General features: G+C 43.2%; 1 protein-coding gene across 1 annotated transcript in view; it reads right to left on the bottom strand.

Moving 5' to 3' along the window:
• Nucleotides 1-20,331, bottom strand: part of LAMTOR5 (late endosomal/lysosomal adaptor, MAPK and MTOR activator 5) — a 49,117-nt gene extending 28,786 nt beyond the window's left edge. The window contains exon 1 of the mRNA XM_069238332.1: nt 20,189-20,331. Coding sequence (XP_069094433.1) covers nt 20,189-20,223 — 35 coding nt within the window. The 5' untranslated portion in view covers nt 20,224-20,331. The remainder of the gene's footprint in view (nt 1-20,188) is intronic.
• Nucleotides 20,332-23,392: the final 3,061 nt, after the last annotated feature.

The raw sequence follows: 23,392 nt of genomic DNA, 5'->3' as shown, positions 1-23,392 counted from the left end.
GCACTTTACACCTACCTTACAGGGTCTTGGGGTGGGCTATTTTTCTAACCCTCACTGTTTCCTTACAGTCCCAGCGACCCTCTACAAGCTCACATAGGTTTGGGGTCCATTCGTGGTTCGCATTCCACTTTTGGAGTATATGGTTTGTGTTGCCCCTATACCTATGTGCTCCTATTGCAATCTATTGTAACTTTACACTGCTTGCATTACTTCCTTTTGCTATTACTGCATATTTTTGGTATTGTGTACATATATATTGTGTATATTTGTCATCCTCATACTGAGGGTACTCACTGAGATACTTTTGGCATATTGTCATAAAAATAAAGTACCTTTATTTTTAGTATATCTGTGTATTGTGTTTTCTTATGATATTGTGCATATGACACCAGTGGTATAGTAGGAGCTTTGCATGTCTCCTAGTTCAGCCTAAGCTGCTCTGCTATAGCTACCTTCTATCAGCCTAAGCTGCTAGAAACACCTCTTCTACACTAATAAGGGATAACTGGACCTGGGACTACAAGCCAGGCCAGCCTCCTACATTTATCCACTTTTTGAAACCTTTTTTAGCTTGGGATCTGTTATGCACCTTACCAACACATTCCTCATGTTTGGTACTAGAATCAATTTGTAAAACTTTAGCACTTCTCCTGGACGTTTCTGCTTTTTTGACAATATCCAAAATGTGCTGTAAACTAGTGTCTCCATTCCCCCACAATCTCTGTTGTATAGACGCAACTTTCACATGCATTACAACCTGATCCCTTATTAGATCCTCTTGTAGGCACTCAAACATAAATCCAGAGATAATGTTCTAAGTACTGCTACATAATTATCAATACTCTCATTATTGTCTAGCTTCCTGTGGAAAACTTTGTATCACACAATACCTATAGAAACCTTGGGAGAGAAATATCTGTCAAAATCAGCAATGCCACAGGCAAAAACACTTCTATCCCTCTCCCCACCTGTTTCCTTGCATTTGTTCATATGCTTTTAATCATTCTGTACCCACTCAATGTAAGAACATACATTATTTTCTGTTGTGCCAACATTTTATCCTGCTCATCCACAGTTTCAATGTGGTTTAGGAAAAAAACTTACCATTCTGGCCATTTCATACATGGAACACCCCCTGCAGGTCAGAAAGATTGAGGAGGAGCCAACAAAAACATCTGTGCACACATGATAGAAAAGAGAGGGGTTCCCTGATAAGGCTATCAGGGAGAGAGTTTCACCCTAGAAACAACAATAAAAAGATGCAAAGGACACTAAAGCACAACTGAAGTCCAAAATTCACCTTATGATAGTATTAATAAAAATAAAAGCAATTAAGGTGACACTTACAGGTGTCCAAAGGGACTATTTCACTATGCATTAGTGCTCATTCTTCACCCTCTGGCCAATAAATGAAAAATAGAGGAGGGAGGAAGCCTTCACCATCAGTTTTGTGTAAATCAAATATAAAAGAAGAAAATTGTATGCGTGCCCAAGGGACTAGTTTACTGTATAACTTAGTGTTCACTCTTCGGACACTGGATGGATATTATATTCAGGTTGAGACATGCACAACGAAAATAATTATTTGCAGAGAGATGGGGAGAAATACCTACTAATGCTGACTTGTCAGTTGCGGTAAAAATAATATTGCCGTACAATGATACAGAAACTCCCCAACAGTACAGTGTAAACCAATGAAGCTAAATGCAGCGTTAAACAAAATCCAAGATGGAGGCACGTTACGTGCGAGCGTAGTGTGAAACAACTGGAACAATGAGACTAAATGCAGTTTTCAACAAAATCCAAGATGGAGGCACGTTACGTGCGAGCGTAGTGTGAAACAACTGGAACAATGAGACTAAATGCAGTTTTCAACAAAATCCAAGATGGAGGCACGTAGCGTGTGAACGTAGGGTGAAATTAAACAACTAGATCAGCATCCAGCAAAATAAGGAGTCTTTGTTGTGAACTGCGTAAGGACGTATACACTGCGCAGCAGATGAAGCCACTGATAAAAATATATGTCATGCGACTACTGGGAACAGTGTTGCCAGACTGGGCGATTTCCCGCACAATTGGGTGACATTTTCCCATTTGTGCGGGAAAAAACACCCCAGACGGGCTTGTAAAAATTGGGCGATACTTGCCCCTATGTGCGCAAAATTTAGTAAATCGGCAGCGCACACAGACATCATGCCAAAACAAATGCAGGTTCTGTGGCTCCGTCATTAACTCAAGCACTTGGAGCGGAGTCAATTCATAATGCGAACACCGGCCCGTGTTCATTTTTTAGGCCTACCTCCTGTGTGATTTTGACCAATGTGGTCTCGTGGGTGGGGGAGGAGGCGGAGACTGCGCTGAGATGACTCACTGACAGGTAACACACTAAGCCTGCCTGTCTGCTGCTGCGGCAGCATGGTCTGCACCTGCACGGGCTTCGCCACAGAAAGCGCCGCCCGCAGCCTGTCAGTGTCAGCCAGGCAGCGCTGCGCAGTGAAATTATTATAACAAACGACGACTCACGTCACGTGCGTCACTCTCCGACTCCGATGAGAGTGAGAGTTGGTGTGGTGTCGTGACGGACGGTGAGTTGTCATATGTGAGCATGGAAACTGTTGGGGCAGAGGGCCGTCAATCTAGGAGTGCGCGAAAGCGCTACCAATTGGCGGCCCTGACAAAAATTATTGGCATGCTCCCGCAGCATTACTTAAAATGCTGGCTGCAACGCGCTGTCTCTCACTGGCTGCACATGTGCCACGTGGTGGTGTCTTGTGTCCATGGGTGGGTGGCTCTTCTCTTGGGCCCCGCCGTGAGCCTCAGCCTGCACACGTGTGACGACGACTCACGTCACGTGCGTCACTCTCCGACTCCGATGAGAGTGAGAGTTGGTTTGGTGTCGTGACTGACGGTGAGTTGTCATATGTGAGCATGGAAACTGTTGGGGCAGAGGCCGTCGATCTAGGAGTGCGCGAAAGCGCTACCAATTGGCGGCCCTGACAAAAATTATTGGCATGCTCCCGCAGCATTACTTAAAATGCTGGCTGCAACGCGCTGTCTCTCACTGGCTGCACATGTGCCACGTGGTGGTGTCTTGTGTCCGTGGGTGGGTGGCTCTTCTCTTGGGCCCAGCCGTGAGCCTCAGCCTGCACACGTGTGGTGGTGGGCCCCCCCTGGAAACGTCTCTTCTCGAATAGACCCCAGCCCAGCCCGTGGTGTAGGCGCTACCTACAGCCCCTACCTACACTGATGTGCAACCGGCTGGTGCGCAGCTGCGGAAGACAAGGTAAGTGTACTTCAATTTGTGCCTTTGTGATGTGTGAGTAGACGTATTCCTTATTTTTAATATTCAGGGGCTAATTGTGGATTGAGAGTGCACAGGATGTAAAGCATGGCAGGATTGAATAAGAATGAGTGGCATCCAGGGTGGCCTAGCCAGTGCATAATTTGTAAATAAAAACGTGCCGGTGTCCAAAACTCTCCTCTTAAACACGCAGCTGCTGCAATTAAATGTGCAAACATGGAGTACTAGGGCAGCATAATCCTTAAGCCATGTTGGGCCTCTTTAGTCCATTTTAAGCCAGTCCCTGCCATTTCACCTCACTCATGCAGCTTTCTGCTCTCTACCTTTTTTTCATTTTTGCATTCCTGCGTCTTTCCCATATGTGTCTTTTGCTCGCAGTAAATGCTTGAGGCAGGAAATAAATAGTGCCGTCCCTCAAAAATAAGTGCCAGTGCTCCGCACCGGACACAACAAGCACAAATTAAGCACTGGATGGAATCACATGAAGGTTGGTGATGACAAAGAGTTATTGTTTTCGACTCGTAATGCAAGGGGGTTACCAGTTGAATTTTGCAGTGTGTGCTTTACAGGACAGTGAAATAAAAATAAATCATTCAGTTTGGGTATTACTTAAACCATTTTATCTGAAACCTTTTTACACGTTTGGTAGCAGTCAATCTTACACTGCCAGTAATGCAAGTTTAACCTAATGACTTACATTTGTACAACACACAATTCTCCATTGCAGCAACGAAGATTTCATTCTGTGGCTTTTTGGTTACACACAGACCTTTCAGTGCATTAATTAATAGAGGTTTCATAATATGCAGTGATTAACTTAACTTTTTAATTTTTTAGTTTAAGGCATAAGTTATGTATGTGGCTACCTGAAAGAGAATATATATATATATTTTTTTTAGACACACGTTTATCCCCGCCCCATTGCATGCGGCATCACTGTTCCCATACTTTTTTTAATGCACTTTGAGCTATGTGCTCAGCTGATTTATTCATTTATTTCACTCCAGTTGCAGGCAGTGCAATCACAAATGTGGTCTCATTGGTTGAGCTAAGCGAAATGAGGGTACATGGTCAGTGCTCAGCCTCCCTGCATGGTTCTGTTCGTGATCTTAGTGCCTAAATTATTTACATCACTTGTCATGCTCTGCTTAGCGTAGCCATTGCTTGCATTTGACACAAAACACTAGCCTTTACCAATAATTTAAATTTAAGTTCATGGAGTTTGGGTCACTGTATTCTGGCCTCTGGTAGGAATTTGCAGAAGGCTATCGCCTCACACAAACAGCCTTTTCACCTCACACAAGGATGTATATTTCTGCAGGGCCCAGTTGACCTCCAAATTCCAGGGTAGGGGTTCCCCGCTAATACAAGTGTAGGGGTAGTGCCTGAGTACGTCTGAAGGAGGCAAGAAATTAGTGAAATGCTGGTCTGCTGCCCATTTAATGAAAAGTCCAGAAAGTAGAACAGTAGTAGAGCAGACTACAGATACACACTGGGAATGCTAGATGGCTACTTGTATTTCACCTTTATCTACCGTGTGCATCCGAAAAGCAGGGAAAAGAACACAGGTTGTGCTTTGAATCCATTTGGTGGGGTGTTGATTATAATAGGTTAATGGTAGAGCGAATGTAGCAAATGTTATCTTTGCATGTTGGGGCTGACATTATATTGGGATTAACAGGACTTGAACTGTAAAATGCAAAGGGAAAACAGGATTGGGTCTGCTTTCCACAAACTTGAGTTTGGTAGGAAAAGTTGAGTAAGTATGAGGGGCAGTTCATTAGGATGTATTCATTTTTACTGTTATCAGTGAGTTGTTCTTGCTTTACTATAAAACCAGTTTGAAAGCTAGAGCATACATCTTATTTAACCTTGAATATGAGGGAGTTGGCATCCTTTGGCTCATTCTCCATTTCAAAACATGACAAATCCAAAGAGTCAATTGTCTGCCCTGAAACAAATTACTTGCCCCAGCGCAGAGTCAACACCACTTTGTATCTCCATTGAATTCACTGGTGTTGTACCCCAAAATAAGTACATGATATCCTTGGACACTTAAACTAGAGGTATGCTACAATAACCATTGGGAATTCTAGATAGTATTTTGTTTTTGCTTCACACATGCTTATCAGTGAACTAGGGACAATGATTGCAATTGTGTGTGCAGTTTCACATATTTGCTTACAATAGAAATTTGATGTATGCTTTATAATGTTTGCTTCAGCCTACCATTGCATTATTTCAGTATTAAATGTTTGGGCTACTTTTTGGGCTGGGACCGGTTCATTTGGGCTTACTTTGGGCTGGTCGTTCGACGGCTTTGGAAGGCTTTTAAAATCTGGCAACACTGATTGGGAAAGGAAGTAGCTTGGGGCTCCCACCGTTCAAATGTGAGGATAATGGCTCAAATTAAACTGAAATCCAAGTAGGAAAATGAAGGTCAAATATATGAAACTCATGGTCTGGGATGAATGGCTAGATGATAAAGTAGCCCTTAAAAATATTATGAAGAAAATATTCTTGTAGAAGGCAGGAACCATGAAGGAAGATCAAAAACTGCAACTCAGGTTACTTTCATGCATGAAGGTTCGTCGGATGGTACTGATTCTCGTTGCCACCTTGTAAAGTCATGATCTAGCAGAAATATGACTTTAGAAGTATCTTATTCACAATAGCACCACCTACATAAAAGGCACGTCCTCAGCGCGCAGCTCCAATTGTCCATAAACAACATTCTCATTCCAACTTGGAATGTGGAGTGTAGAGGAGCACGAGACCTTAAAGACATAACATCGCCATTACCTCTCAGAAATGTGCAACTCATTTACCGCATTTATCCTATCATGCATTTAAAGAAATTATGATGAAACCAAAGAAGAATGCTATGTGGAAATACATCTCTTTCTTTGATCTTCTAAGAATCCTTGAACTTGTTTTGGGCCATTTCAGTAGTGTTTTGGTCCAGAAACCAAGTCCTAGCTTAATGTTCACCACCCTTAGGCAGACAGGCACTAACAGCAGAACAAAAGCAAGCATTAGTAAATGCATTAGATTTCACCTATGTGATTTTTAATAATTTTTTGTTTGTAATTCATATTTGATGCATGTTAAAGTTAGTCAGTGGGAAATGCAGTATTGTACTTTATGAAACCTCTATTAGTTAAAGCACTGCAGAGGTTGGTGTCTGTAACCAGAAAAGCAGGGATTGAAACCTGATTGGAGCTGTGGAGAATATTTCTGAGCATAACACAGGCCCCTGAAGCTCCTTTGTTTCTAATGTTATTTGTTTTAATTTCCACACATATAAAGTTAATGTGATTATTTGAATTTTTGATGCATCTGAACAACATAATTTTTTTAACAACTTACAAGGCAAATGCCAGCAGTAAGATAAAAGTGTAGCTAACATAAAACAAGATTACGCACCTATGTGTAATTCAGAAAAATAATGCAATAGAAAATAATTTGTGCTCCTTCAGTCAGGCTATGCAGATGAACTCTGTGGATGGGATTACCTAAGGCAGGGTTCTGCAAAGTCGGCCCTGGAGAGCCAGATCCATGCCAGATTTTTAGCATATCCACATTTAGAAAAAAGATGTTTCAGAAATCTACAGTTTTCTAAATGTGGATATGCTAAAAATCTGGCATGGACCTGGCTCTCCAGGACCGACTTTGCAGAACCCTGACCTAGGGGAAGCCATTCGAAGGGGGCAATTCTGAAATATGCCACTGATGTCCCTGGGGTTCTGGGAGAAAAGCACTTTGTTCCAGCAAGCTTCATTTTACCACTACTGCATTTGTGGAAGGACTGCTATCATAATTATGTATTGTCAATTTTCCTTTCAGTTCAGACTAAAAAAAATCCTCAGGGAAAAAAAATGATATGATAGGGAAACGCATGCAAGTAGTTGATAAATAGCTGGAATAGTTTGGTGCAGTGTGGAAGTATCTACACAACTGAAAGTAACGGCAACTATATTGGCATCAATTCAGGATTAAAAATGCAGGAAAATATGTCAGCACCAAATCCTAGCTGAACAAAAAGGAACATGAGCTACTATAGACATTGAGGTTTACTTATGACCATTCACAATGTTTTCTGAAAGCAAACTACGGTGGTTCTAACAAGTAAAAGCTGTTGAGGGCAGTGTGGCAGCGCTCCAAGTAATTAGATATGAAATCTTTTAGGTATGAAATCTGGAGCGGTAGCTCACTTTCCTGATAGAGAATACATTATTCTATTTGTCTTGAAACCAGGGGCAGTGCCTACTGATATGCATACTGTTTTCTAAGGTCTTTCAGCGAGGCAAATGAAGACATTTACACTCCCCAGTGGCACAGCAAATGGCTTTCGGCAGCCGAAAGGACCAAGGCTGGAGCGCAAGCTGAGAGCATAACAGTAACAAATAAACCTTTTGCTGTGGCGTCTGGAAAAGAGCCAATAAAAAGAATTTCTCTTTTCAAGTAGAATTATGCTACTGCCTAAAACAAACGCACCAAAACGCAAAGAAAAGGCACTGAAAAACAATCCCTGGTGGTTGGCAACACAGCTTTAAAGGCATCTGTTGTCAAACAAGTTGATACAAAAAAAAAGAAAAAAAAGTGTCTGACACTGCTTTGGAAGGCACAATAGAAGTGCATTTTAATTGTGCGTTCTAAAGGAGTTCCAGCCATCTCATGTGCGGATATTCTCGATTCGAGCAGAGAATGTAGCGTAAGGGGTACAGCGCCGACTTTGAAACTTAGGAACAGGGTTCGAGTCTCGGAGGGAGGCTCAGCATCCTGAAATTCTGTGCAAATCACTTAACTCAGCTGGTGCTCATGTAAATAACTTTGCTCTATTTTAGGAACGAACAGTGGGAGGAGGGGGTTGGGAAACATGCTTGCTCATGAAATGCCTGCAGCTATGGGAAAATTAGGTAAAGGGTGTATGACAAAGGAAAAAAGCAGGCAAATGCTGTGCAGCCAAAACATAAAACAAGTTCCCCAAAAGCAGATGTTAACAGTACTTTGTCCTCCAGACACTGATAAGAGCAAACAAATGTGGAACAATCATTGGTAAATGTAGGAAATATGTTACAGCCAAGAGAAACAGAGGTAAAATAAGTGGCAAACACAGGAACTAATGTAAAGTAAGGGAGGGGATGTCGGCCCCTTTTAAGATATTTGTTAAAAATAGATTTCACAAGATCTGGTCAAGTGATGTGTAGACGAAACCTAATGAGCATCTGCCCCGCATTAAGGAAAACTGTCACTTGAAGACTAGCCCTTATAAATCCGATTATTGCTGTTTTTTTTTATTTAACACAAACGTAACTGTATGCAAGCAGAAATATCTAGCTCTGCTTTGCTGTACCGCAGCAACCTTTGTGATGGAAAACTCACTGTAGCAGGATGTTACTGCACTTACAGTCCTCATTAACAGTTCCCTTCTTCTCCTTATTTATGTTTCTGCTGAAGCCTTTACTTTTAAATTTAGAAATATCCCACAGCATGTATGAGTTGCGCATCCTGACTGCCAAGTTTGTATTTCTACCTGCATACTTGTGGTGTGAAAGCTGGAGGGCAGGCAAGCAAATCTCTCATGGAGAGAGATGGTGGGTGACACCTCTCTTCTGCAGGCAAACTGAACCTTGAGGCGCCAAACACAGCTACAGACTGTATTTGCAATCATAACTGTTGCTCGGATTTTGGTGCTTGCGTTGTGCTGTAGCTCCGTGGGGTCAGTAGTCATACAAATTACCTGCCCTAATACAACCATATGCTGCGAGTACACAAAGCAGACAAAAACTGATGTGGGAAATAATTTACATGAACTAAAGGATCAGTGAAGTTTTTCCATCACAAGAAACCATATGATGTTTTACTAATTGCCATGGAAGAATGCATTCCCTTTCCGTGGGATTAACTGTTTTTATTTTTCAATTATGCTGCCAATTTGCAGATCCACTGTGATTTTGCAGCAAAAATGAAAAAACAAATCTTTGGCCCCCGGCGGGGTCGCTGTGGTACCCTACCACCGGGCCTCGAAGGTCAGGGTATCCCTACCCTGCTCCCTTATGTTTTTTTGCCTTTTTCTTTGGGACTAGGATAAGTCCAAATGCCAAGGTAGCTGCCAACACTTCCTAGTCTCTTGGATCTCAGCATGAGATCTGTCAGATCCGCGAAGGATTTGCAGCCCAAGATAAATAAATTAATTTTTCCTTTAATAATTCCAAAACTACTGAACAGATTTACACCGAATCACAAAAAGAGCTCTTTTTGGACCAAGAGCTAGCTTTCTGGCAAATTTGTTGTAATTCCATAAAGCGGTTTGGGCTGAAATCATGTCTAAAATCCTGATGGGAAACTGCATGGCTAAAATACATTTAGGGAATCCTCCTATTTCTCAGCCCGTGCTTGACGAATCATCCCGAAACGTTTAGGAGAGCAGTTGAAGTGAGGGGTAACCTAGTTTTGAAAACGTCGCGAAGATTCGTCAAATGGCGCCAAAGTTATTGGCAAAACAAAAAATGCTTTTCCTATGGAAACTAGGTACTAACTGACTCTTCGTGTGTGTGTGTGTAGCTCTGATGAATCTGCATGGAATGGGGCACACATTTATCATGTTTTGCTCAAAATGTATTAAAATTACTGGTGATTCATCAAGGGGGCATATTTGCATTGGGAGGGGTCCAAACCAGCACAAAACTAGACACACCTTTAGCATGTTTGATTTTCTCTTAGTATGTCAAGTTTTACGCAGGTCAATCAAAAGGAGGCACATTTAAAGGGTTTGGTTACAAAATATTTATATGGTCGTACCATTAGTGCCGTTAGTGGATCAGCCCCAGAACTGCAAGAACTTTGAAAGGCCTTTATTGTTAAGCTTACTCTTGATGTATTGAGTTTCATGCAAGCCCATCAACAAGGTGCAGAGTTAAATGAGGTGAAAGAGGTAAAAATGTTCTCATTTGCAAATAATTTTGGGGCTGCTTAACTAATTGGCATTATATTTGATATGCTGTTATCACTTTGAGTGCAAAGCTTGGATTTCAAGTTTCAGGCACAGCTTACCAAGGGACAAAGTTAAAGCATGGGTGAAAAAGTATTTTCTTTGCTAATATCTGTGGTTCTGTTTCATGGACTGATCTGGTCTGAAATTTGGCAAAATCTTTGCATGTTTATATTGCCCTTACAACAGGGAGGGCACTTAACTATTCATTTGTTAAAACGAATTTGCCACAGACAGTCAACCCCTGGTGCGCACTAAAAGTATGATTAGCATTTCAATGATTTTTTTTAACCCCATCTCCCATCTCACAACTTTGGCTGCCCCCACTTCCTTTGATCTGCATGGAACCGTAGATTTCTGCCCTGGACTTAGGGGGTCATTCTGACCCTGGCGGCCGGTGGCTGCCAGGGCCACCAACCACGGGAGCACCGCCAACAGGCTGGCGGTGCTCCAACAAGCATTCTGACCGCGGCGGTTCAGCCGCGGTCAGAAGCGGAAAGTCAGCGGTCTCCCGCTGACTTTCCGCTGCTCGTTTGAATCCTCCATGGCTGCGGAGCGCGCTCCGCAGCCATGAGGATTCTGACCCCCCCTACCGCCATCCTGTTCATGGCGGGAAAGCCGCCATGAACAGGATGGCGGTAGGGGGGGTCGCGGGGCCCCCGTAAGAGGGCCCCGCAAAGTATTTCAGTGTCTGCCTTGCAGACACTGAAATACGCGACTGGTGCCACTGCACCCGTCGCACCTTCCCACTCCGCCGGCTCGATTACGAGCCGGCATCCTCGTGGGAAGGGAGTTTTTCCCTGGGCTGGCGGGCGGTCTTTTGGAGACCGCCCGCCAGCCCAGGGAAAAACTCATAATACCCTCCGCGGTCTTCTGACCGCGGAGCGGTATAATGGGGGCGGAATTCTGGCGGGCGGCCTCCGCCGCCCGCCAGAATCAGAATCACCCCCTTAATGTGCTAAAAGCTTGGCAAATTGCATGCACTCATTACAGAGCACCAAAGTTAATAGCACATTAAATTATTTTTGCCACCATTTCAACTTTTCTCCCCATTAATGGATTCGAACATGGCAGGAAATTCAGCATACCCACTAAAGACTAAACATCTGCTGAATTTCATGTTGATTTGTCAAATTGTGTCATATATATTAGGCAATTAACACAATTGGAACCCCCTCCAACATTAAAACTGCCCCCCAAAGAACCTGGCCAAATTTAAAAATAGTAAGAAAAAGCTAAACATGCTAAGCATCTGCTACATTTTGTGCAGTCAAACAGTACTGACGTTTTGGGCAAATTAACAAAATAGATCTCCAAATGGATATCTCTAAAATGTAACCTCTTCATGCCCAACTAAGCACCTCTTTGAATGATAATTTATAATAAGATACTGAACAGATTACACCAAACCAACAACAACACCATCCTTGAGTAATGTTCTAACTTTGTTCAAAGTTTAGTGTAATACCGTTAAGCCCTTTTTCCTGTGCCGGTAAGCAATAATTCATACGCAGATTTAAATGGGAAACTTTTCAAGCTCCCACCTTTTTCTCAACCTCTGCTTAACTAACCAGTCAAAACTTTCCAAAAGCGAAGCAGAGCGTGTACTGTGAAGCAGGAGCCACTTGTACAACATCCATTTGAAGTTGTAACTCCATGACAGAAATCACACACTTGAGAGGGGGCGATTTTTTGTGATTTTTTATTTCAGGAAAAGTGGATCTGTACATATTGTAAAAGGTAACAGTGTAATATTGCCATTCTGGGGTTGTGTTGACAAAAAGCACAAAGCCGAAGGTCGAGTGGCATGTAAAAGTCACTAGACCCCGAGACACTTTCTTAGCCTTCAACTGCCCTGCCCACCTAAAACCACATTTTCTTCTGAGTCTGTAAGAGGTAAGCTGACAGTGGCTCTGTGAGGACAGCTACCAGCATGCACTACACCTTTGGGGAGCAGAGTTTAATATTGCAATAGTGTTACGCATATTCTGCTGCACCCACTGAATAAGCAGAGACCTAAGAGAAGTAGGATAAGGCAGGTAGCAAGTGGGCTGTGAGGCGCCATTTCCCCATCTCCCTCAGGTCTCTGGAGACTGAAGAGAGACAGTAAGTCAGCATCCGCTAGGTTTCTGGAGACTGAAGAGAGACAGTAAGTTAGCATTCACTAGAAGAACTATCCGCAATGCCTTGTTTTTCACTGCTCTGATATCAGAGCAGTAAATAATTAGTTTTGAATCCGGTATTAGTTATAGTGTGATCCAGTGAAAGAAATGCAGAACACAAAGTTCAAATGTGTGTATACTGTCTTCCACCCCCCCTTTTTTTTTTTTTAAACAGAAAATGCTTCAATATATAGGACAATTTTATGCATTTTCATAGCAAACAAGCACTTACAGAGATCACAATCTGCCACATCTACACCGTTTGGAGGTCTGCAGAATCAGTTTCCAAACATTTTCATAGCAGACAGGAGTCTGGTGCCACAAAGTGGCCTTCAAATCTGCCAGAGATTAATAACGGCAGCATCTAATACGAGCTGTGTGTGAGAAGTGGAAACGCTGGCTTAGCAATGAATGAGCTCCCACCATCAAACTTCAGGAATTCTTTTTTTCTGTTTAAATGTTTTTAGTGCCAGTAGAAAAAAAAATCGGTCTACATAGAATTATGAGTCAAGCAATGCATTGCCCAATGTCAAAAATATTAATTCGACAAGCTTGTGGTGTATTTCACATCTTACAGTATAATGGCATTGTGTATGGAAAAACATATTTCACAAGTGCAAGGTAAATGAAAATACTTGAAATGTTACATAAGAAACATTGTTGTTCATGAGTGTAAATGAAAAAGCAGAACCCTCCAAAGATGCCAAAAAATCTCTTTTGTTTATTTACCACCCTTACTTACTGCATACCACATTTAGAATATCTCAGTTCTATTTATTTATTTAAATACTTGTATAGAGCATCTGAGACTAATAGGTACGAGGGTGTCTTACATCAAATTTCTGAACTAGAGGGAAACAGTAGATCAAAGGATAGAGCAAGGTACATGAACTAATTCTCAAATTGATACAGGTTTACACGAGGAAAGATAACTTAGATCGGAAGAGTAATGAAGAAGGACAGCCTGAGATTAATAAGCTGGAAAATTTGATCAAGGGGGAATCAGTAACTGATTAAAAAGGTGCTTCTTGAACTGTTTCCTGAAAGCCAGAAGAAGAGGTAGTTTCCTCTCTGTGGCTGGAAGGGAATTCCATGCTCAGCCACTCCAGAGAAGGAGTGGCTGCCTGCAGGCTATGGTTATCTCGAAATTGGTATTGCATTTACAATTAGTACATATGTTATCTGGTACCTGTATACTGCACAACTGCCAAAAATGTGGAACTGTGGCACTAACCAGTGTTAGACTTGACATTCAGCAACTCTGGTATTTTCCAAATGGGCATGCTGCTTTCAGAGCTTAACGTGTAGTCATGACTCAGCGATGGTCCCATGACCCCATTCTAGTCACGCCTTCGTCCAGTGTGGGACAAGTATGACAATTTTTATCACTTAACAGTCAACAAGACACACTTGTATGTTAGTTTGCACAAGTTTGTAATGGTAATATGACTTTGTTGGAAGACGTGGTTGAGAGGCATGAAGACCCGACACTTGACCAAGTCATGTTGCAGCAACTTGCTGGTGCTGTGACACATGCAAACCGTTTTAGCCATTTGCTACAAAACTATGCATTCCTGGACATGAAGTTTTGCTTCACAATAAATGTTCCACAAGCAGAATATGACTGTTGAAATATAGCATTCGCAAAGCCAATAGGTCTTGCTTTTCAATGGAATTACTCTTTTTTTTTTTTTTTTTTTTGAGATTCTGTTCTGCATAGCAAAAAAGAAAAAACAAATTAAAATGCTTCATCACTGAGGTGGGATGCACCATCGAAAAAAGTGTGGTGATGAATTCATATGCATGTGTCATCACTCTAAGGTGGGCCAATGTGGTGACTTTTGCACATACATGCATCACAAGGCATGCACATGCATATGTCATGATAACACACCTGCTTTGCTTTATTTATCTACTGAGAGGTGGACACCCATCTTGAAATGGTATATGTATAAATATATATAAAGGGTACCAAATGGCCTTTTTTAAGAGAGGAGTAACTATGGCAAAGGTTGCAGCTGCTGGATCGTCCAAAAAGAACAAAAACATAAAAATAAAAAAATAAAATAAAAAAAACACTCTGGGAAGGGGTAGAAAAGGTGGGTACGAAAAGTAAATCTCAACGTGGGTGGGGGGGGAGGTGTGTTAGATGGCGAAAAGGAAGAGGTTGGTGGGAAATGTTTCAATAAATGATTACAAACAGAAAATAAGCTAGACTGATGGTGAGGGTCAGTAGAAGAAAGGGACAAGTTTGTGGGGTGAGGGTGGAGCTGCACTTAGTGGGTAGGGGTGTGATGGGGAAGGAGCACCCAGGGGAAAGAGCAAGAAAACGTACTTTCACAGAGAGGGAGTATAATACCTTTACTAATTGCAGTATATTCTAATGTTTTTGTAAAACAATAATTTTACAAAAAGATTAAAAAATGGGATTCTGTGTGTGCAATCATATGCGCATGTATGAGCAGTTTTCTTAATACAAGGATGTGGAATTTAATAAAATATCTACTTGTCTATGGGACAGATTGTGCCATAAATCCTCTTGTCCTGTAAAAATATCTAATTGCCCTTTTGGTGCCAAGAAGTGTGGCGATAAATTATGACAGCAATCTCATTATATGAATGCTCTGATAATCGAATATCGGATTATGCCAGGGCTCAAATTATCATCATCAAAACCCTATGAAGGGGTGAGAGGGATTTCCTGTCCGACCTCCCTTAACCAATAAGTCTTCACACAAAAAGGACTAGGAATGTAGTCAAGTGTCAAAACCCGACTGATTAAAAAATCAACAAGATTTTTAAAAAACGGCCCTCACCCACAAATTGTGGCATGCTTCATCATAGGGCCCTGCTAACACACTCCAAAGATATAAATCCCCTTTGGAGTGGAGCAGTAAGGGTGGGGGAACATGTAAGCACAAAAGACAAGACCAACAATTATGGCACAGGGACCAAAGACGAACAACAGAAAAATATCTAAAACTGACTCAGGCTGATCACTTATCCTATTTTATTCTGGTGCAGCCTGGACAGGATTAAAATGTTATTGGTGGTGCTTTAGGAGTTAGCAACCTGTGCACCCCAATCTCTGAAGAGAGTCAACATATTTCAGCCTGTTTTTAATGCCAGCTAGGGTCATGCGGCCTTCGTCAGGACTTTCGCCCTGTCCCCGTATTATAAGAAAAAGCCCTACCTGTCCTTTGATCAGGAGGCTAGTTAATTCGTGCCACTAGATACTCTTTAATTTGTCAGCACACTCAGCGCGGAACCGGGGAGAGGCAACAAGCGGCAGCACTGGACCCTTAACGAATGTGTGACTACAGGGTGGTGCTCCCACCCGGCTCCGATGAAAACAGGCACTTATGAAACTCGAATACTGAGTGTGCTCACAAATTAAAGAGTATCTAGTGGAACGAATTAACTAGCATCCTGATCTAGCGCTCATCCTAACAATAGAGGTTCTGCATTAATGAACCATAAATATTTTACCTCAACTGCAGACAATTACCTTCCGTGCTCCATAATGTGGTACTGTAAACTGGCAGCCAAAGGGCTTGTGCTGCAAGGGTTGGGCCTTATTTGTCCCAACGGCAAAGTAAACATGAAATCTTGCTGTCCTTGACCGCAAACAATATGCCCTGGGTGTTGGGCTACAAGAATTCCACACCTCTGTAAATGTTTTTTTTTTAATAAAGTTTAACCAAAACATTAAAAGATTGCGTCTCATGTGTGTGCATGCACAGGTTTACGTTTTTGAATGTTTTGGTAAATAAAGTTTAACAAACTTTTTTAAATGGCCAGCACTGCATGCAGTTGCATGCATGCAAGGATGACCATTCTGTAATGGGTTTAAAGTCCATTCCAAAATGGTTGAGTTTGTGTGCGCATACAAGGGAAGCCCTTTTAGAATGGGTAAAAAGCCAATTAAAAATATTGGCCAATACAAGCAGTGCCCGCCGCGTGATGCAAAACACACTAATCCGTGGTGAGAGCTCAGCGGCAGTGTCTTGAGAGATGCTAGACCCTTAGCAAGGTTAAAATAACTAAAAAAGAAATATATACATACATTTATTTTTCAACAGGACCACAGGTCTGTGATATCGAAAGGAACTATTTTCTCCATGGGTAATGACAATGCGCTTGTGCAGAATGCTGTATCTCACACAGAAAGGAACCAGTGGCTTAAGTGGGCTGACTTACATGACATGTTGTATGATGTGGTGGATGGCAGCAGAATATAAATTACAAATAAACCGATCAATCGATGAAGAAGGCTAGCTGAAAACCCACTTAATAAGTCTATTTGCTATTAAGAAACATAAAAAAATCAAAAACAAAAGTACTTGGCAATCACCAGACCTAAACAGAAGGTCTATAATATGTGGCTGTGAAATCATCCAATTAAAAATATATTAAAGAACCTATGCTCTAGGGAAGGGACAAACAAAAAGAGGAAGTACAGTCATCGAATAAGATGCAAGCAAATTAGATTTACGAGAAAGGAAATAAATGGTAAGCCCCAAAGCCCACTGCATTTATTTGTATTGTTCACAATTTCTTCGTGACAACAGACAGAAAAATGTTGTAGATCTAAAAACAGGAGTGCCTCAAGGTGTCACATATGACATAGACTAAAGGAGTGGGAGGTTTCTCCTGAATCAGAGTTTCCCAAAACTCAATGTGAAAGCCAGACACTGTCTGCAACACCCAAGCATCTGAGGTTATGAGCTCCCAATTGTGTTTAGGAAAAGATGCAACCTCCTTCCAAGTTTTTGAGGGGAAGAAGGGTTAATCCTTACCTGAAGTTCCTCCTGGGGCATTGGCTGCCCCCCGGGCGATCCTGTTCCCTTTTCCCTGTTCCCCTGAGTTCCCTTTGCCCCTGTTGGGGAAGAATGTTCCTTGGGGACCATCCTGCCATCCATTGTTCCTGTAGGAACCGGGGCCTTGCTGGTACTGGCGGCTGGATGAGCGACCCCTGCCTTGTCCCGCCCCCCCAAAAACCTTGCCCGGAAAAATCTTCTTGATCGAAGACTACGCCTTGTCGAGGGCCGAGAAGGTAGCAACAAACTTTCCTAACTCCTTGACTAAAGGGTCCCCAAATAAGTGGACCTGGGCAACTGCCCCTGCCTCCGAGGAAGACAATTCTCCCAATTTGGGATCTACTTGATGAGCAAGGACCGGCGCCCCTTGGCCGAAATGGCACAAATGGCATTGCCCAGGAGACAAACTGCCCTCTGGGCCCACCCCGCTACGATGTCCGTCGGTTGGGGCGTGTTCGACTGCTTGGCACGTTCCGCCAGTTGTATGATTTGAGTCAAGGGTCCCAACACGTCCAGGAGTTTGTCCTGACACGCCCTCCATGACCGATCAAAACCCTTCTTAGGGCCTTTAACACACTTCTCAAAGAAAGTACACATTTTGGGGTCAATGTCTGGGGTAGCAGCTACCTTGTCAGGCAAGGTAGGACGTGGGCATTCGGCTTTCAGGCGGGCCCGAACCTCTTTATCTAGAGGCTGCTGAATTTTGCTTGCCACATAATCGGACACTTTCTGTTCAGGCCGCCACTCCGAAGAGCGAGGGTGATATATACCCTCAGGCTCGAACATGTCTGAGTCCCCCAGATCTTGTGGGTCCTGTAAAGAGGCCCCAGGGCGGCCAGATTCCTCGTCCTCCACCAAGGAGGAATCACCATCTAAGTCACCTGCAATGCCTTTAGGTGAAACCACATTGAGGTCCAATTGGTGGTGAAGCTTTTCACCCATTATGATGGGTAGGGAGCCCTCCCGGAAGGGTATGAGCTTCTGCGCACTCTCTTACTGGGGACATTGGCGGGGAACTCGATGTTCTCAAGGTGCCCCACGTCGCGCAATGTCCTGGGTGCTGCCCTAGACTCAACACCTGTAGTCCCAAACATGCGCCACGCTCTCCTTAACAGGGGCTAGAGCTTGGGCGATAACCTGCGAAAGCAACACATCCACCCCAGGGGGTAGGATGCGATGAGAAGGGCCCTCACCAGGGGACATGAGGGAAAAGGAATCATGTTCCTGTGCTGGCTGCATCACTCAACAGAGGGGTGACTGGACAGAAGACACAACCAAAAAATAAAAAGAGTAGCCCCCCCACCCGTTTGTCACTAAACAGAGCCGAATAAAGGCAAAAGCCTGAAGAAAAAAAAAACGTGCTCAAAATGCGTCCAAATACGGCTTAAGAGCGCTCCTCCCGCTCAGGGTTAAATACTGACTGCAAACGTGGTATGAATGGGGTGAAAGAAGGCCTAAGCTTCTGCTAATAAACCCTAGTGCGCAGAAAAACCAAGCACTGAGCGCAAAGCGACTCGAGCGCTATGGAAACGTGTGAAAACAACGATGCGTGCCCCCTAGTGGGCCCGATGCGTCACCACTTGCCGAAAGTGCGCTCGAGCTAAAAAGCCTAATGCGCGAAGGCAACGCGACCTAGCAACAGTAGTTGCTACAACAAATACTGAAACTGAGCGCGAACGTGCACATATATGGAAAAGCAGTCACCAAAAACAAACACCAATACTGTAAACTGCAGTAAGGGCACTTATCTATAACTGAAGCAGTGAAGAAAGAGGGAGCGTGACGTTGTCGAGGGCATTTATACAGTTGACAGGATCGGAGTCTCATTGGACAATCGTTGTTACGGAAGCAGATTCATGGGACTTGTAGTTTTGTGTTTTTTGCTGAACTTCGAACTTGCTATTTAATAAAGAGTGAAGAAAGAACTGCATAATCCTCGCCTCCAGTCCTGACACAGAATTCTTAATCTCACCAAGAACTTGTGTACTATTTGGTATTCAGTTTTGCCAACAGTATATGAATATTTGTAACTATATTTGTTGCATTTAACTTTGTGAGCAGTAAAGTACATATCGGTTTTAAAAGTAAAGGCACTGCCTAGCCAATGATTTACTGAATGATATTATGTTTGTTTCGAAGTTCTGAGTTTCCAACCCAAATCAACTCCCTGATTAAGTCTTGGGCTGCTCTGCTGTCGCTACCTCAAGAATCAAGTGTGTACTACCCACTACGTTTTCAATATGGAAAATAGATTGCCAGTGATTTTCCAAATGCTTGATTGCCCGTGCCCAACCCTTTACCAAGTGGCGTAACGAAAACTTGAAAGGTGGTGGTGACTACACAGCACAAGGGGGGGGAGGGTGCACAGTACAGGGAGTTCCTCTCCGCCCTGACTCACGTGGGGGTTCTCAAGCCAGAGTATTGTGCTGAGGGGTCCCCTGTAGCCCGGACCATCCGCCATCCTCCCCAGCGCGGGTGCCTTTGTTACGCCACTGCCCTTAACTCAATGTCTGTAGGACCCTCCTCAGGCGCCGCTTCCTCTCTTTCTATATCATGTCTCTAACAGAACTGCCTGTATGATGCTGTCGCCTCTGAGGTCCATGCACTCCGTCCTACTCATAAACGCCCCACTGAATGCCCCATGATCACTATACTCTTCTGCAAAACTGCCCTCCTACGGCAACCTCCCAACTTGTTCGCAGTCTCACACCGCCTCCTGTGCAGCCCTGCAACATCTCCTTTATGCTCGCGTTCCCTAAACGCTTCCATCACTCCTCACCCCCATCGCATCCTGCCTCTTCCTCCTTCTACCCGTTATTTATCCATCCCTCGCTGGCCGCAAGCCTAAATCAACTAGGTGATAATTCGGCGCTTCTACAATGCCCCCTGCCTCCCCATGCCCAATCCTTACGTCTCCTCCAGATGCTGCTCCAGAGCTGCTTCCATGCTTCCAACACCACTTCTCCGCCTGACCCAGTATCAGCTGACTGCTCACAGTTCCTATTCAACCCACAGTTCTTTGCGAAACGTCAACTGTCACCACATACTGGCACAGGTCCTGCGCCATCTTTGAGTGGGATTACGCGTCGGACTCGTATGTCCTTTAACTCTGTCTATCCCGGAGTGATGGGGACTCCGGCCTTCGCATTAGCGTAGCAATGCACGGCTATTGTACGTTTTTTGTTGTCCTCTTAGGACACCGTGTCGTAACTCTTCTGTTTAATACTGAAGATATTTTTAACATGGAAAAAGGCAAAACATTTTGCATTGCCAATGCCTGCTTTCCCTTCCCTGGCCGAAGCCCTCAACATTTCAATTTCCGTAGATCCTTCTTGAGCTGAATCATCCTCTCTTTCCACATCACGTCTCTGCGGCAGCTGCCGGGACGGTCGCAACTGTAATCGAACCTTGGGTGGTGGCGGGTGGTGGGACGGGGGGAAGGTGTCCATCACTGGAAACGGGACTTAACACCAAGAGCCAATACAGAAATATAAAGTGATAAATTACTGCATTTTAAACATATTGGTCAACTGATAGGATTACAAAGCTGCTATGTCGTGTGACTTTTCCCTGGTTTCCGTGTGTTTTTAAGTGACATCCTACTGCCAAATGTTTGACACTTCGCGTGACACTTTGTGAGTAAATCAAAGCAACCAGTATTTGGGAGCCTCTCCTGTTACTTTTCTGTTATTGTATCAAGATGGACTACAACAACGAACATACCCTAAAACAAGTCAGACATATTGCCATTGTCAAGGTTTGGTAACCGAGTCAGCTGAATGGCTAATAATATAATTGTTTTTGTTATGAATACTTCGAATTGAAAATGTTTCAATACTAAAAACATTAGACTGTAGATTAAACATTACAGAAGTCTGTAGAAGGGATAGTGGTCTTCAGTCATTCCCATTCCTCCCTTCACACCTCGTTCTTCCGCAGTCTTACCCTGTTAGGCACTTACTCTCTTTTTCACACTACATCTTTCTGAAATTATGCATCTAAATAACTCACGTCTGCTCCTCTTTTCCTCACTGTCTTTCTGCATGGCTGCCTAGACTCAACTCTGTAGACAGAATGCACTGTACAAGACCCTCGAAGTAGGTAAAGGAATTCCCGCCTTTTACCAGAATGATGGACAGCTTTCCAAAACGACCCCAATGCGTTTACCGCCGATTCCGGTGGTGCGTTGTTGATGCTCAGAAGCACAAGGACATCTCCACAAAGACGCACTAGTAACAATCACATTGCCAAAGGCACACAAGGTTGCTGGAGACGTTTACCCCGTGGCCCATCACGTACCCTTAGTGTACAATATAAACGGGGCGTATAAAACATGCTAGGTAACGCTTACTGACATACTCGTAGAAAATACTCCGGTTGGGTAGGCCACGATGCTCATTTTACAGAAACTAAACCAATAACAATAAAATACACACACACTCTTTTAAACCTGTCTAAGTATTTTTTACCCATGATTCTAATTATGTATTGTATGTGCATATGTGTGTGTATTCATGTGTGTGTGTGTATAAATATATATATATATGTGTATGTATGTGTATATGTTGTTTCTGTGCCTGGCATGTTTGTGGATCATTGCATGGCTCCTGGTTTTTTTGGGTTGTTATACTAGATATCTATGAATTTCTGCTCTCTTTTTATCACACTTATCTACTCATCACTCTTATGTCATGTCTCTATCAAACTATCCTCCATTCTCACTCGGACTCATCCCAAATCCCTTCGACCACTTTCATCTCCTAAATATCTCTGCCTAAGCTCTTCCCTCCACCTCCACATCTAACTCACCAAACCTCACTCTACCTCTGTGACCTCCCACACAACCCTACTAAATTTTCCTGCATTCATCTCACCCTGCTACTATGCTCTCCCTAACCCTTCCATATCCTCTTTCCCCTCCGCTCCCCTTTTATTCATCTCAAGCCTTTGGATTGAGTAAATGAAGGATAAACTCCCAATTAACACTTCTGGATTTCTTTCCTCCTCCACCCCTCCATTACTCCAGAAAATCTAACTAACAAACTCTCATATCCGCAACTCAAATTAACTCATAATAATACTAAAACTGTACTCCTTATTAAATTATACTAATCCATCACTAATTCTTGTTGGGTACCGGAGTAGCGTGCTACTCATCGAAAAGCGCTTCGACGCCTCGTCAGGGGTAGTAAGCGCTATATAAATACGATTACAATTACAATTATGATCCATGGAAAAACTACAGAGATGCCTCTAGAAAAAATAATGTGCTCTTTAGGAAATGCAAACAAGGGCTGCATAACTACCACCGAATATCTTGCAATAACTGTCGAAAATAGAAACGAAGCAGCATCCACAACGTGACAAAGTCATTGTTGATCCAGGGCCCTATGGTGCTACCAGCATCTGGGTGGCAGGAAGATAAAACAATGTCAATGACTTAAAACTAGGGTGACCAGAATTTTAAAGCCAAAAACTGGGACATTTCACAAAAACAGAAGCAGGACTACACTTTTAATTCAACTGAGCGCACAGAATGAAGGCACTTATCAGCACAGAATTACAGAAGAGGCACTAAGAACGTAAATAAAATGCAGTTTTTAAAGCCAGTATTATGCCTGTTAATTGAATTCCTTTCTTATATCAGCTGCTAACTATCCCTGCTTTGGATAAGATAAAAGGCATTGCCCACCGTTTTTAGTCCATCTCTCTAAAAACAGGGACAAAAGCTAAATTTCCCGAAATCTGCTGGGACAGCTGGTGAAAATCCGGAATGCCTGGTCACCCTACATAAAACAGGATTGCATGACTTAATTACAACACAGGGGGACGGAGACCATGTGAAGAAATGGCTGGATGCAGCTTGGTTCTCCCATGTCATTGTAACTGCCTGTGGAACATTCAGTACACATGTTATACCAGGTGGAGATGACTTGGTATCATTCATGTCACCAGGCAGGTCGCTCCCCCCATCTGCCACGCAGCCCCCTGTGGGTTGAACCTCCGTTGCCGCTTTTGCCGCCTGACTACTCGCTCCCTTTTTTCTGTACCCCTGCGCTTGGCTTCTGTGCCACTTCGTTTTTTCATTCTGTGCCCCTGTGTTTTGCTTTCTGTA

Source organism: Pleurodeles waltl, chromosome 6 (assembly GCF_031143425.1).
Source record: "Pleurodeles waltl isolate 20211129_DDA chromosome 6, aPleWal1.hap1.20221129, whole genome shotgun sequence".
Classification (NCBI taxonomy): Eukaryota; Metazoa; Chordata; class Amphibia; order Caudata; family Salamandridae; genus Pleurodeles; species Pleurodeles waltl.
The sequence above is the reverse complement of the archived record's forward strand: the minus strand, read 5'-3'. Positions and strand labels throughout refer to the sequence as shown.